Source organism: Rhamphochromis sp. 'chilingali', assembly GCF_963969265.1.
Source record: "Rhamphochromis sp. 'chilingali' genome assembly, chromosome: 1".
Classification (NCBI taxonomy): domain Eukaryota; kingdom Metazoa; phylum Chordata; class Actinopteri; order Cichliformes; family Cichlidae; genus Rhamphochromis; species Rhamphochromis sp. 'chilingali'.
Window position 1 is genome coordinate 72,665,562 of NC_137929.1, and position 14,276 is coordinate 72,679,837.

General features: G+C 43.6%; 1 protein-coding gene across 1 annotated transcript; it reads right to left on the bottom strand.

Annotated features, from left to right (window-relative positions):
- Positions 1-766: 766 nt before the first annotated feature.
- LOC308396664 (HLA class II histocompatibility antigen, DR alpha chain-like) lies at positions 767-4,961 on the bottom strand. Its single transcript, XM_080882161.1, has 4 exons — positions 2,611-4,961; positions 2,287-2,532; positions 1,520-1,801; positions 767-1,328 (listed from the first exon to the last, which is right to left on the bottom strand). The coding sequence occupies exons 1-4, from the start codon at positions 2,666-2,668 to the stop codon at positions 1,198-1,200; spliced, it is 717 nt and encodes a 238-aa protein (XP_080738287.1). The 5' UTR covers positions 2,669-4,961; the 3' UTR covers positions 767-1,197.
- Positions 4,962-14,276: the final 9,315 nt, after the last annotated feature.

A 14,276-nucleotide genomic window follows, 5' to 3' on the forward strand; every position in this document is an offset into this window, starting at 1 on the left:
TCCCTCACTCATGTCTGTCCCGTCTGTAACATCTGAAAATAAAATATAATAAATAATAAAAACAAAGATCGACCAAATGGACCAATACGGCAATGCCACGATGATCCATTTGGCAAAGTAAATCCATTGGGTATCCTTGTTGGTCTTCAGACAACAATTCTGACGGCTAAAGAACCAAATGGGACAGGCAAAAAAAAAAAAAAAAAAAACAATATAAAACTCCTTCAGGTCACTATTGGTGGGATCACTGGTATATTATAAAACTGAATTGAATTATGATGAGATTTTAAACAGCATTCAGGATCAATTTAAAAATCCTATATTAAAACATGTTACAACAGAAGTGTTAAACATTAAACATTCATTTCTATAAACTGTTAATTGATTTTTCTCTCACCTGTTTTTATCAGCATACACGTAATCAGAAATGTAGTTTTATATCTTTGAGTGGCATTAAGATAAATTCAGATATGTTTAATTTTAAACACGCACACAGGGATTCTTTCATTAAACCATCTGTATTACTGACCTGAACTCTCAAAACCTGGACTGCAGTAACATCATGAGTGACCATGATGTCACTCATGACAATAAATAGGAAGCAGAGCCTAAATAAATTACGCCACTCAGACACACCTGACTCCACTCTGCACTGACTCAAACCACAGAGAGTGAAATGGATCCATGAAGATTGATAAAGACACACAAAGAACAGACTCACAGGTTTGTGTTTATTACTCAGATGTTTTTATTGATATATGGAAATCTGAAAAACAGTTTGATAAACATTGAGTCATTATAGCAGTTTATGAACACACTGAGATCACCTGAGTTCAGATGAAACTGATTTCAGCAACATTAATTTGACTTTTATCTTCTTTGTTTTTGTGGCAGGAACAGAGTCCAGGTAACATCTGCTGGATCAAACGTGTAGCTGTGTGGGGAAAGTGGCTGAAAGAAGCTTTAGTTTGAATTCATAGGTCAACTTTATTGACACACATGATGACAGACAGAACAGCTCATACAGGTGATTAAATTAAAGCAGCTGAGACAGGTAAACAGGAAGCAAACAGGACAAAGGAATCAGATGTTCATTAACAGGTGAACTCTGCACACACAAAGAGTAACAACATCTGGACAGTCACACTGATTATGAGCTCATTATAGAACACTGATGACATCATCACTGTGAGCCAATCAGCTGCACTCGTTTCCTTTGATGAGGAAGAAGGTTCCAGCAGCCACACCGAGCAGACCCACAGTCAGACCCACTCCACAGAATGCCGCAGGGCCAACACCTGGATCAGACTGACCAGACGCCTGCACATCTGGAGACACAAACACACAGAGAGACATGAACCTCACATCTGGAGAGGAAAAACAGGATGACGTGCAAACATCTGTCTCAAACTGTCAGCTCAGATAAGATCCAGCTGTTGAGCTGCTGTGATGAACACTGGCCTCAGTCTTCACCTCTGTATTTCTGTCAATGTTCACTGTTTAAAAAAAGTTTTCTCACCATAGAGTCTAGTTTCTGGTTGTGTCAGGGCCAGATGTTGCACTGTACAGCTGTACACATCTCCCAGCTGTGGGGTGAACTGCAGTCTGGAGATCTGGGTGAAGGGTCCATCTTTGTTGGGATAGGGAACGTTGATGCTGGATCCTGTGACCTTCTGTCCGTTCTTGGTCCAGGAGACGTTGACAGGAGCAGGATAGAAACCAGTCACGTGACAGATCAGAGTGTTATTCTCTCCAAACTCCACCTCATCTCTGGTGTAGATCATCACAGCTGAAGGAGCAACTGTGCACAAACACATCAGGCAGAGGATCAGAGCTTCAGCTGGTTCCCATCAGCAGGTGATCATGATGATAATAAACATCAATAAAACGTTCAGGTGTTCACTCAGATGATGTCATCACTGTCAGTGTGAGAGAAGCTAGAGTGAGGTCAGAATCATGAAGTTAAACTACAGACAGACTCAGTTCAGCTTCAGAGGAACTAAAAGGAGGAAAATAAAAATAAACTGTGATCTGCAGTAAATGCAGAATACTGCATTCAGAAATACTGAAACATGAACACAAATATAAACACGTCAGTGTTTCTGTACACATGATCAGTCTGAATGTGCTTAAGGTGGAATTATTTCTTATATTTAATCAGGTTGAAGCTGGCTGTGTTTGATTGGACAAAGTAAATCAGTGCTGATGATGTCATCAGTGTGTTACTCTACAGAGCGTGCAGGTAAACACAGGTGAGGTGAGACAGGTGTTACATGTTGTATTTACTGTGTTTGGGAGGGAAGTCCTTCATCCCCACACGAACAGTCTTCAGGTTCTGTCTGCAGGTCTGTTGATTAGCCACAGCGCTTTCATAACCTCCTGGTACAGTCATAGGAACAATAAAAGGAGGCTGAGGGTAGATTTCCTCCTGTTTGTTGAAGTCTGCGTAGGCAACCTCTTCACCATCCAGTCCATACATCTCCTCTCCATCAGAGTCTGAACAGCCAGTGATCTCAATGTCACTGTGCAGAGCTGAAACACATCAAACACTGATCAGTGACCTGATCAATAACCTGATCAATAAGCTGCTGTTTACAGAGACAAACTCACCGTCAGCAGAGACACAGAGGACACAGGAGAGGAAGAGGAGCAGCTCCTTCATCTTCATCAGCAGCTCTCTGACAGTTAAACTCAGAGTGTGTGTGTGTGTGAACCTCACAGAGTGTGTGTGAGAGTCTGTGAGTGAACTGAAAGTGCAGCTGAGCTCTAACACACAGCAGCCAATCACAGAGCTCACAGCTCATGATGTCATCAGTGTCCAGGCAGACAGCAGCTGGAGGTGAACATGATCTGACACACACAGCACCGATCAATAATCAATATTTATAGACTCTTCAAAATAAAGTTCAGCCTGATCAGCTTCCACTCTGAGGATTTTCAAAATAAAACCAACTTTATTTTAATAAAATGATTCAGTTTGTTTACAAACACTGTGAAATATGACTTCATGTGTTATTTAAATAGTTTACAGTTGAAAACACACCTGAGTTCATGTGTGTTACTGTGACAGTGAGAGTCACAGCTGTGTTTGTCAGCAGGAAACTTTTACAGACACAAAAACTTTACGCCTCCATCATATGTTGTAGATGCATCCAGCAGGTCCACCAGAGTCTTTACTGGGCCGATTCTGGCCCCGGGCCTTATGTTTGACACCTCTACAATAACCTGATCAGCTTTCAGACAGTGATTATTGATCAGATGGCAGAACCTGCTGTCAGAGGAGCAGCTGAGTTAGAGCTGAGGAGGAGTTTAAAGTGTTTCCTGTTTCCTCTGCTGATAATCAGCCAATCAGCTCACCTGTGCAGGTGAGTCAGTCCATCTCAGATCATTGGCTGTGTCCCAATTTAGCGTCCGCACGCTTCGAGTACGCATTTTGGGACCTATTACGTCACAGCGACGCTACGAAGGCTGTCCCAATCTGAAGTGTTCTCAGCAGCAGCTGACAGATGGAGAGAATAGACAGACTGTTCCCTGTTTGTGAAGGACTGCTAGGAAAGTTTAACATAACTGTCTGTGCTGAATCAGTCTTATTAGGTAATGTTCAAATAATGTGATCATCCCAGTGTTTTCAGTGTGGGAGAAAGTACTCAGAGTACTCAGGGCCTTCAAGTTACACACTATGAAAGGCAGCAACAAGTTTAATGTTCAGAAACCTAAAGTCTGTATCAGCAGCAGAATGGAGCTAAAATAAATGTTGGTTTCAGTTCTATGAAGCTTTGAGTATTTTGGATCAGTAGCTGCTGTGTTTGTTGCATCATATTGCTGTAACTGTTTATATGCTTTATATATTCTGAGCTAAGTTGATCTATAGTGTTACATCATATTCTATAAGGATGTTATGTGTTTGTAGACTTTCTGCCCAGTTTGACCCATTTAGCAGACGTCAGCCTGTTTAAGGCTCTGATATCTATTCTGTGTGACTTACAGCAGTTATGACATGGTCTGATTTTCTCACCCAATAAAGGAATATTTCATATATCAGTCTACTCTTCATTCTATCAGACACAGTTATCACAGCTCCTACATTTGCTTTTTACACATATATGTAAGCATTGAGCCACATTTAGTAATGCCAACATACTGAAGGAACAATGTTTGTCTCTTATATATAACACATCTGTATACACACTGTCACAGATACTTGTCTTTGAGTGAAGATTTAAGGTGACAGGAAATATAAATAACTGCAACTTGAATCTTTACTGAAGCTCAGAGGCACAGAGTTCACTCACTGCTGTAATATATCCTAATACTCTGACAATAACTATAATATTGGCCATATTATATTTAAATTATGGATTAAAGGGCTTTGGAGTTGACGTCACGCCGCAGTGCATTGTGGGATCCCGGCGCCATGTTAGAAGGCCACGAATCAAAACAAACACACTGTGTTGCGCAGAGGTTGCACATAACACTGACTTCTCCTCAGCAGCTGCCCCAAAATTTGCTCTAGATGAAAACATAACAGTGACCATTGTCTGCTCCTCACCCTCAGTAACTCCTGCTACTGTCCTGCGGGTTGATTGTCCTCCTGCCTGCACCTCAGTTCTTTGTTCCCATCTCAGGCCTATTTTCTATTTTGTATTCTTACACCCATTAACCACAATATTAGAATGTTGCAAGCAAACTGTGTTCTCTTTAACTCTGATCTATATCAAGGAATCTATTGTCAACAAAGTATATAAACAAAAATAAACAGCAATGTGAATTTCTTTGGAACTTACCGGAATGAAAATGTGGGGAGCACACCAACAAACATGCTGGCAGAGAGCTGAGCTCGACTCACCGCTGCTATCCAGGCCTGCCGTCCTGGTTTGGTAACATACATGAGCTCTAGTGATGTGTCCTGTGTGTCGAAGCTCCTTCGCGTTGCTCTCAGGAGGGGAGACGATAAAAAAAGAGCCCATTTTCCAGCTTATTCCTTCCCGATCGCGCGATCTAACATTGCAACGACAACACAGCAAGTATGAGCCACAGCTGATGTTTCTGTGTGCTTTCGCTCCTGTAGCCTTTGTTTGGCCTACTAAGATGGCGGCTCGACCCAAACTCGTGACCACGCCCCCTCCCCTGTGACCACGTGACTTTCATGCACTGCTTTGTGGGTACCCATGGCAACAAAATCAAAACACTGCATCAAGCGCTAGTGTTTCCAGCACCAGTAATCATTCATTCTGCGGTTTTAATCCCTACTTGCATTTTATTTGCCCCAAGAACAGTTCTGTACAAAACGACGGACACCACGTCAGGTCCCCCAAAATGAAGCCAAAACGTCTCTATCGCCCCCTGGTGTCTGGCTGCAGTATAGGTCATAAACCCCGCCTCCTCCATGTTAGCGGATGGGACTGGGGTCAGACTAAAATAAATTTATTCTCCTAAGATCAACTTTTTCCAAAGATTCTTTCTTTTGTTATCAACAGTTCTCATCACGCTGATTGATGTCCGAGGGGTCTCCTCTCCCATAAGTTTGATTCTAATTCCTACCGCGGTGATGTTAGATTGGGGTGAAACGTCATCATAGCAGCTTTGACTGGCAGCTGCAGTCACGGAGAAACTTGCGTATCTCTGTTCGGGAATAGCAGATAGAGCGTAGGCTCTGAGAGGAGGGCCAGCGTTTACGCTACGAAAACACGACCGAGTGTTTTAACCTGACAGCCTGAGGTGTTCTTCAGTAAACTGGACTCCCCGACAGAAGGACCCGAGGCCCCGCTGTACTTTTTCGGTAAGTTAAACGTGTTTGTCAGCTACTCCGTAACTACGGTCCTTAGCTCGGTCCTGACACCTAGCTAGCTAAGATGAGCACTCGGCTGTCAGGGTTCGTTTAGCTAATCTGTGCAGGTGAATGAATTTACTAAAGAAATCAAGAGAAACGCTCCGGGCTGCTCACTGATTACTGTACTTTTATTACAAGTATTATACTGTAAAAGCAACAGGCTGCATCCTGCTGCAGCTCCTGTGCAGAGCTGAATATTAAAGATGTGCAAACAACATGTTTTCAGTCTCCACATCTGTAAAGACAGTAAAAAAATGTAAAAGCTTGTACTTCAGTAACTCCTCATTAATCAGGAACTATGGATCAAAGTACTGTAGTGTACTGTAATGCTGAAAAATGTAAGAGAAGAACTTCAGATCCTGAGTGTGTGAGGACAGAAGAATCAGCTTTATTTCAATTTTGAGGGATAAAATTTATATTTCAGTTTGTGACGATTGTGTTCTCTTTGATTACAGGAGCTGCCCTCAGATTCAGACCTCAGCACCACCCAGTGACAGCAGACAGATCATCCAACATGTTCACATGTTAACTGCAAAATGAACTGATGAAAACAGTACAAGGTTAAAGTGCCACATGTGCTGCAGTGAAAGCTGCAGCTGTTTTATTGATAAAGTTAAAGACAAAAAACAAAAGGATTACTCACTCATGTAACTGTGTCACTATACATCAGCATTAACAGGACCTCAGTTTGGTGTTTCACAAAGCTGCTGATCTCAGACCTGCACAGCTTCCGTTTTAAACACTTGATGTACTCAGCTGCATGAAGAGCACGTTTGAGTTTCTCTGACACAATTAAATAAAACCTGATGAAGGTCAAAGGTCGTCACTTGTATGTTTAACTACAAACAGTTTTTTGCACATAGTGTGTTATTTATCATAAAGTGATGCAGAGTTATTCATACCAGAGTAACCAGAGAGGATCATATCTTTTTAAATATATAACTTTCTACAGGACTGAATATAATATCTTTATGTAAAAGTCCGGAGCCTCTGGGGAGTATCCGAGTATTTATAACATTACACAAACCAAAGGTCTCCATCACAGTGTTGATGAAATGCTGGGTTTATCCATCTCCTGGGGCGGGCCTACGGAGGAGTGCTGAAGATTTCCCTGTGAGGGAGCTGCTGGTGAAGATCATGAGTCCTGCTTGATCAATGCGATGAGCTTCAGTCTTCCTGGTGTTTCTTAAATGAAGCCTCTTACAGAGGGTCAACAGAACATGTGGCACAGGACAGCTGTGAATGATGTCACATTTTCAATCTCTGTAGGTTGTGTCCAAATTCATGGGCTGCATCCTCCTGAGGACCCGGCCTTCACGGTCTACGTGGGCCGGGTCCTCAGAAGGTCGGGTAGGCCGGAAGTAAACGGCTGGGAGGAAGCAGCCCATGAATTTGGACACGACCTAAGTACGCACCGTCCGTAGTATGCGTACTGCATGTACTACGGACGGTGCGGTGGCTGGATTGGGACACAGCCACTGTGGTTCTGTGTAAACTATACAGACCATGTTTGCAGACATCATGTGAGAAGCAGCTCTGACAGTGTGCAGACCGTCCCTCTGTTAGAGTCCTCTGTGCTCCCACAGCAGGGTAAAGTTATCTATAACAGTCACATCACAGTCACCACAGACTGATCACAGACAGGTGTGTGAGACCAGCAGACTGAAACAACCCACCACACAGCTGAGACACTGCACTGAGGTGAGTGTGGTGGTTCAGAGACTCCAGGACCCCAACAGATGCAGACCATCTGGTTTAAACAGGTCAGACTGTGGATTTAGGAAATGATCAAGCAGGTTTTTTGTCTTCATCCTGCTGTTCCTGAGGATGAAGTCATCAGGTGAAGCAGGATGGAGTGAAGACCAGGCTGGGATCAGCTGTGGTGTCATGTAGATGGAGGGCGAGGTGCTGCAGGACGCTGTGGAGGAGCTGAGGCTGTGATATTCTTGAGGTGTCATCTGGAGAGGTGCAGGTTTCCTTCAGGAGTCTGATCCATTTGAATTCCCTGGAGATGGAGACCATAGGCTGTCCTCCACCAAGGACACTTAGTTCATCCTGGAGGCTGAAATAGTGGATGAACTCCTGACAGCGAGGGGTGGAGTCAGGACCGTCTGCAGGCTTCATGCTGTGGTCCTGGGTTTAGATCCTGGTGGACTGAAGCTCAGTGGAGCCTTTGGTTGGGCTCTCAGTGTGCTCCATGGACCTGAAGCCTGGGCTGGTCCTGACCACGGCACAGCTAGAGTTCAGATCTTTCTAGCTTCACTGAGGAGTCCAGGAGCTGTGTCCTTCTTCAGTCTGGTGCAGGGTGGAGGGCCTTGGTTCATTCATGGATTTTTCAGCTTAGACAGACATTTGTCTGACAGGAACAAACAGTCAACCTCGTCATCTGAAAACACAAAACAGCAGCAGTCAGAAACATCACATCATTTTAACACTTTAATAAGAAACAAAGACCTAAAACAAATGCTAATCAAGTCATCCAGACGAAGTTATTTAGAGTAAATACAGGAGCCACAGTCAGACCAACATGTGCTGGTTTTTGATATTTCCAGCAGCTTTCTGCTGTATCACAGTTTCTCCTGCATGCAGCAAATATCTGTGCTCACCGAGAGCTTCCAGTCTTATAAAACATTAATATGTTCAGTAAATGTGATTATTCTTCATGCACTGTTTGTGATGTGAGGAGGGTCAGTGCTGCAGCTGCAGCAGGCTGTAGTTCAGTCCAACCAGCTGAGCCTGTGACACACGTTTATTTTCACTTTATAGGTGGATGATGTTCTTAGTTTATCAGGGAAGTAATTCAGGTTCACTTTAACTGCTCGAAGATGAATCAAAATCATATCAACTGTAAACACATAAATGTGAACTGTGGATTTATAAATGTGAATATTCCTCTTAAATCAAGTAGGAAAAGTCCACATACTTCACTCAGGTACACATACTTGTGTTGTGCAGCAACAAGCAGCTCTTTGAAGGACGTTCCTATCAAAGCTGAGTGAACCTGGTGCTGTATGAACATAATGGTTCAATAATATATTTGTATGAGGGAACAGGAACTGTTCATGTTTGTCTCATCTCTACGTCTTCATATCAATCATGTGTGATAAACACTGATACAAACTAAACAGCTGTATTTGTGTGTTGTTGTTCCTCCATTTGTGTTAAAATGAGTTTAATAACTAAATACATAACTTATCAAACTAAACCCACACATGTAAACGTATAAACAGTGTGGGTCAGGAACACGCTGCACCTTCATGAGGCTGAGCACACACAGGACTGACAACCTTTACAATTAATTCATTTATTTCAAGCACATTTGTACATAATCAATGATTAATGAGCAAACAGCAGCAGCCAGTAAAGATGGAAATATGGATAATATGAAGCTCGATGTTTGGATCCTGCCTTCAATACAAGAAACAAACTGTAGATAAAGATGAATCATCAGAGGCTGGATGTTTCTGATCACTTTCATGGTTTTATTGTGACTAAAGAACATAAAAGGCTTTTAATCAGACAGCAAAACGGTGGATGTATGCATGATAGATGGATGTTTGGGTGGATGGTGAAGTGGAAGTGGAGCCAACTTTAGCCTCTTTCCACTGACGACTCTCTTTTCAGTTCCTTTGTTTCCAGAGGTCCTGCAGCAGCTTTATATCCTCTTCTGTTTGATCCAGTTCAAGACTCTGCAGGTTCAGAGATGTCACAGTATTTAACTGTTTGTGTCTCTATGACTAAAGTCTGAGGTTATCACACACGTGTTGGATTCTGGGTTCAGTTCTGGCTGAAGCTTTTCACTGATTTTGAGGACCCAGAGTTCAGCAGTTGTTGAAAGTTCGGAGGTCAGACTGGCTGCAGAACAGCGAGCTTCATGAAGCTCAGACTCTGTGTTTGAGAACTGAGTCACATGACGTAAACAGCAGCAGCGTCTCTGAGGTTTACCATCGGTCACCTGAACTCTCAGAAAGTCCCCGCTCTCTCTGTGCTTTCACTTCCTGTTCAGCCAGCAGCCAATCAGAAAAGCAGCTGCTGCTGTGTCAGCTGTTACTACAGGCAGAAGACTGTATGTGAACAGCAACAGAGACACACAGAGTCAGACGTTGCTTGCTGGATCCACACTCAGTCAGATCAGTCAGAGTTTAAGGCTGGAATGTCCCAAACCAGTTTAACCAGTTTAACCAGTCTGACAGTCTGAGTGGAGCCTGCAGGTTTGAGTCACATCAGTAATAATCACCTGTCCACACAAAGTCTGAAAAAATACATAAATAAAAATTTAGAGCTGATTATTGCAGCAAGCAGCCAATCAGAAGCAGCTGAGTCATCAGTTACCAGGTAAAGCTGAACAGCAGCAGAAGTGTAATGTGTATGTGTTAGCAGCGCCCGGGGAGCAGTGTGTAGGGACGGTACCTTGCTCAGGGGTACCTCAGAGTGGCCGTTCAGTGGAGTTGAACCCCGACCTTCCGATCATGGGGCCACCACTCTACCTACTGAGCTATCCTTGCCCCCACAGTGCTCTGATCCTTCACTGCAGTACGGTAATACTACAAACAGACACGAAGTCCTGCATTAGAAACAAATCGACTTCTATTCTTACTTTATTTTCTTATTGTGAAGCAGTGACAGGGGGAAAGAAAAACTCCCTTTAAACAGGAAGAAACCAACTGAACCAGCCTCAGGGAGGGGCGGGGCCATTGATATACCCTCATGTTAATTAGCTGTCTAACTGCACGTCCTATAGTGGATTTATTTCTACCTCTGAACTGTCCCACCATCATCACTCTGCTGGATTCAGTGTCAGTGATGTTCTGCTTCCATGGATGTCAGCCACCCATTGTTCTCCCACTTAAAAGATAAGAGAGGCCTGTAATTTTCATCATAGATATATTTCAACTATGAGAGACAAAAGAGGGAAAATATCCAGAAAAATCACATTGACAGAATTTTAAAGAATTTATTTGCAGATTATGGTAGAAAATAAGTAATTGATCACCTACAAACAAGCCAGATTCCTGGCTCTCACAGACCTGTAACTTCTTCCGTTACAGGCTCCTCTAAACATATGGACATTTGGTACTGTCCATATGTTTTTCATATTACTGCTCAAAGAAATAAAGGGAATACATAATAAGACATCCCAGATCTGCATGGGTGAAATATTCTTATTAAATATTTTGTTCTTTACATAGTTGAATGTGCTGGCAACAAAAATCACAAAAATTATCAATGGAAGTTAAATGAATCAATCCATGTAGGCCTGGATTTGGATTTGGAAAAAACATAGGACAGGCTGATCCAACGTTGATGTCGTGTCCTTAAACACATCAAAATGAGGCTCAGTACTGTGAGTGGCCTCCACATGCCTGTATGACCTCCCTACAACACCTGGGCATGCTCCGGACGAGGTGGTGGATGGTCTCCTGAGGGATCTCCTCCCAGACCAGGACTAAAGCATCCACCAACTCCTGGACATTTTGTGGTGCAGTTGGTGGATGGAGCGAGACACGATGTCCCAGATGTGCTCAATTGGATTCAGGTCTGGGGAATGGGCGGGCCAGTCCACAGCATCAATGCCTTCGTCTTGCAGGAACTGCTGACACACTCCAGTTACATGAGGTCTGGTATTGTCTTGCATTAGGAGGGACCCAGGGCCACCCGCACCAGCAGTGGTCTCACAAGTGGTCTGAGGATCTCATCTCAGTACCTAATGGCAGTCAGGCTACCTCTGCCGAACACATGGAGGGCTGTGCGGCCCCACAAAGAAATGCCACCCCACACTAAAACTGACCCACTGCCAAACCATCATGCTGGAGGATGTTGCAGGCAGCAGAAGGTTCTCCACGGCGTCTCCAGACTCTCTCACGTCTGTCACATGTGCTCAATATGAACCTACTTTCATCTGTGAGGAGCACAGGGCGCCAGTGGCGAAGTTACCAATCTTGGTGTTCTCTGGGAAATGCTAAACGTCCTGCACAGTGTTGGGCTGCAAGCACAACCCTCACCTCTGGATGTCGGGCCCTCATGCCACCCTCGTGGAGTCTGTTTCTGAGATCTTCCTTAAGGCAGAGTTTGATGTAGACCTTGCAGTTTGCAGTCCATGTTGATTGAATCTTGTTTTGTCTTCTTAGTATTCGTGCTTGTCGTGCTATGTCAGCATTTTTCTTTGTCAGATGCTCGTTTATGTAGACACAGGTTCCTCTCAGCTTCTTAGCCGTTCTTAGTAGCTCCATTTTTGATTTTCTATTCACAAAGTGTATTATTATTGATGGTTTCCACTTTTATTTCTTCAAGGCAGAGAATGGCAAGTCGCAGTGTTTTTACTATTAATAGTTATTCCCTTGCCACTGAAAAAAAAGAAAATTTGTCAGTGTCAACTTCTATAGGCTCACTGCCTTCCTCTGCTACTACAGCTCTGGCATACACTGTTTTGTCTCCAATCCACTTACTATCAACTCATTCATACGGATGTTTTTAAAGTGCTCCATAAATAAAGTTGGATTAGATTCATACAGATAAACTGCTCTAAATCTGCCCTCGGGACTCATGTAGGGCTATTTTTGTCCTTTTCTTCATTTAGTTTCTGTAGTTCTTTAATCTGTCCCATCATGTCCAATAGCAACTTCTGTTTGTAGATATTAGAAAGCTCTCCTGACATATAATTTATAGATTTCATAATCTCCTCTATCCAGTCCTCAGACTGTGACCTTCTTTGGTGGCATTTTGTAGGCAGCTTTAACAGATGATCATCCACTGTCAGGGCACTTGGGCATAAATAAAACTTATTACAAAGTCCTCAAACACCTTTTCTGGCCAGGACTCAAATCTGATGTAGCACTATACTGTCCTACCTGTCACCTTTATAAAGTGTCCAAGTCCCTGAAAGTCAGCGAGCACTTGAAAGATTTCAGCAGACGTTAAAGTCCATGCTCCACAAAAACTGTCTGGATAAAGGCAGGAAGTGGAATGATCCCATTTCTGTCGTGTGCTGTGCATGAAGCAGTGCAAGAATCATTGGGGTTCAGTCCTGCTGAACCTGTGTTTGGACATGAGTATGTTGCCAAAATGAGAAATTGCCTTAAATCAACTTGCTCTTTAGCCAAGGATACCTTCACCACTAGCCAGGTAAAGATGAAAAACACTGACCAGAGAGCCCTTGCTAGCAGGTTTCAGCCCCCCCAGGACATGCACCATTGGTGCATATCCTGCCTGAATGCCCAGCCAATAAAACCAGGGCATTAATTGCTCCAGAGGTCTGTCACATCCCATACGCCCTGTCACGGGGTTATAATGAGCCTCCTGGAAAATCATTCAGGATGACCCTGCATTACAGCTGAATGCAGCACAGACACTGCACACCACTTAAGGCCATGAACGCATCAACACACAGACTGCCCCAACAGATTAAATCTGAATCTTTGTTTTTAGGTTTTATTGTTCACATTCTCTCTGTGATAACTTAATGTCACGCAGGTGGAAATGGACTCAGGCGCAGACCAGCGCAACTAGAATAGCAGTCGTCAATGTATTTACAAAACACCACGTGAAAGTATGTACGGTGTACAGGGCAGGGGTATGCAACGGTCCGGGGGAAAGGGGAGAAAGTCCAACACACGCTCCGCCCACTCGCTCCTCTCGTATTGTTTTCCCATACGTTTGTTTGGTCTCTCACTCCACTCCACGCCACTAGGGAAACAGATCGGGTGTACAGACGAGTCCGAGAACCTGAGCACAAGAGAACTGCTGTTAAAATAAACAGAGTCATCACACGAGAAACAGGGTTTAACGGGGCTGTACTGACAAGAGTAACTCAACAATCCAGCAAAGAAGCCTTCTGAGTCCTGAGCTTAACTAGCCCAGGAGTCCAGGTCATCAGGTAGATTCACGGCAGGTGCGTGGGCCAAGGGCGGAGCCCAGCTGAGCTCCGCCCAGGCAGACAGGTGAGAGACAGGAGAGGGAGAGAGAAACACAAACTAAAAACAACATGTAGCCTGAAACCTAGGTCCACCAAGGAGACAGAGACCATGACACTTAAGCTTGTGTTGTTGGCTATAACACTAGTCCTTGTATTTGTTTACCAGAAAACGTTCTAATAATGACACTTTTATCGTTGTCTAGGATTCAGCCTAACCCTGGGCCCCCGGCTGTGTCTCATACATCATATTTAAACTGCCTTATTGAAACATACTTCATACAAACGCTTGTACTTTGGTACCTTTGAAAATCAGTTTTGGACTGTTGGCCTCCACAGGTGCTGCGGGGGTCCAAACAATACACTTCTCTTCACTCAACTCAGTCTCTCCAAACACTCCAGAGCAGGGAAAAATCCAGAGGTCTGTATCCTTGGAAAAGAACGATGGGATTACTTGCATGAGAAAAGGGCAAGACATACACACAAGATTAAGAAACCGGCGCTGAACTAACTGCAAAGTTTAACAAAGAATGTGGT

What these genes read in the sequence shown, in the direction of transcription:
- LOC308396664 (XM_080882161.1), bottom strand. Translation starts at nt 2,668, where the DNA reads ATGAAGATGAAGGAGCTGCTCCTCTTCCTCTCCTGTGTCCTCTGTGTC. An exon ending in CCTCTGTGTCTCTGCTGACG is followed by an intron (nt 2,533 to 2,610) that starts GTGAGTTTGTCT and finishes GATGTGTTTCAG; the next exon opens with CTCTGCACAGTGACATTGAG. An exon ending in ACCAGAAACTAGACTCTATG is followed by an intron (nt 1,329 to 1,519) that starts GTGAGAAAACTT and finishes TTGTGTCTCCAG; the next exon opens with ATGTGCAGGCGTCTGGTCAG.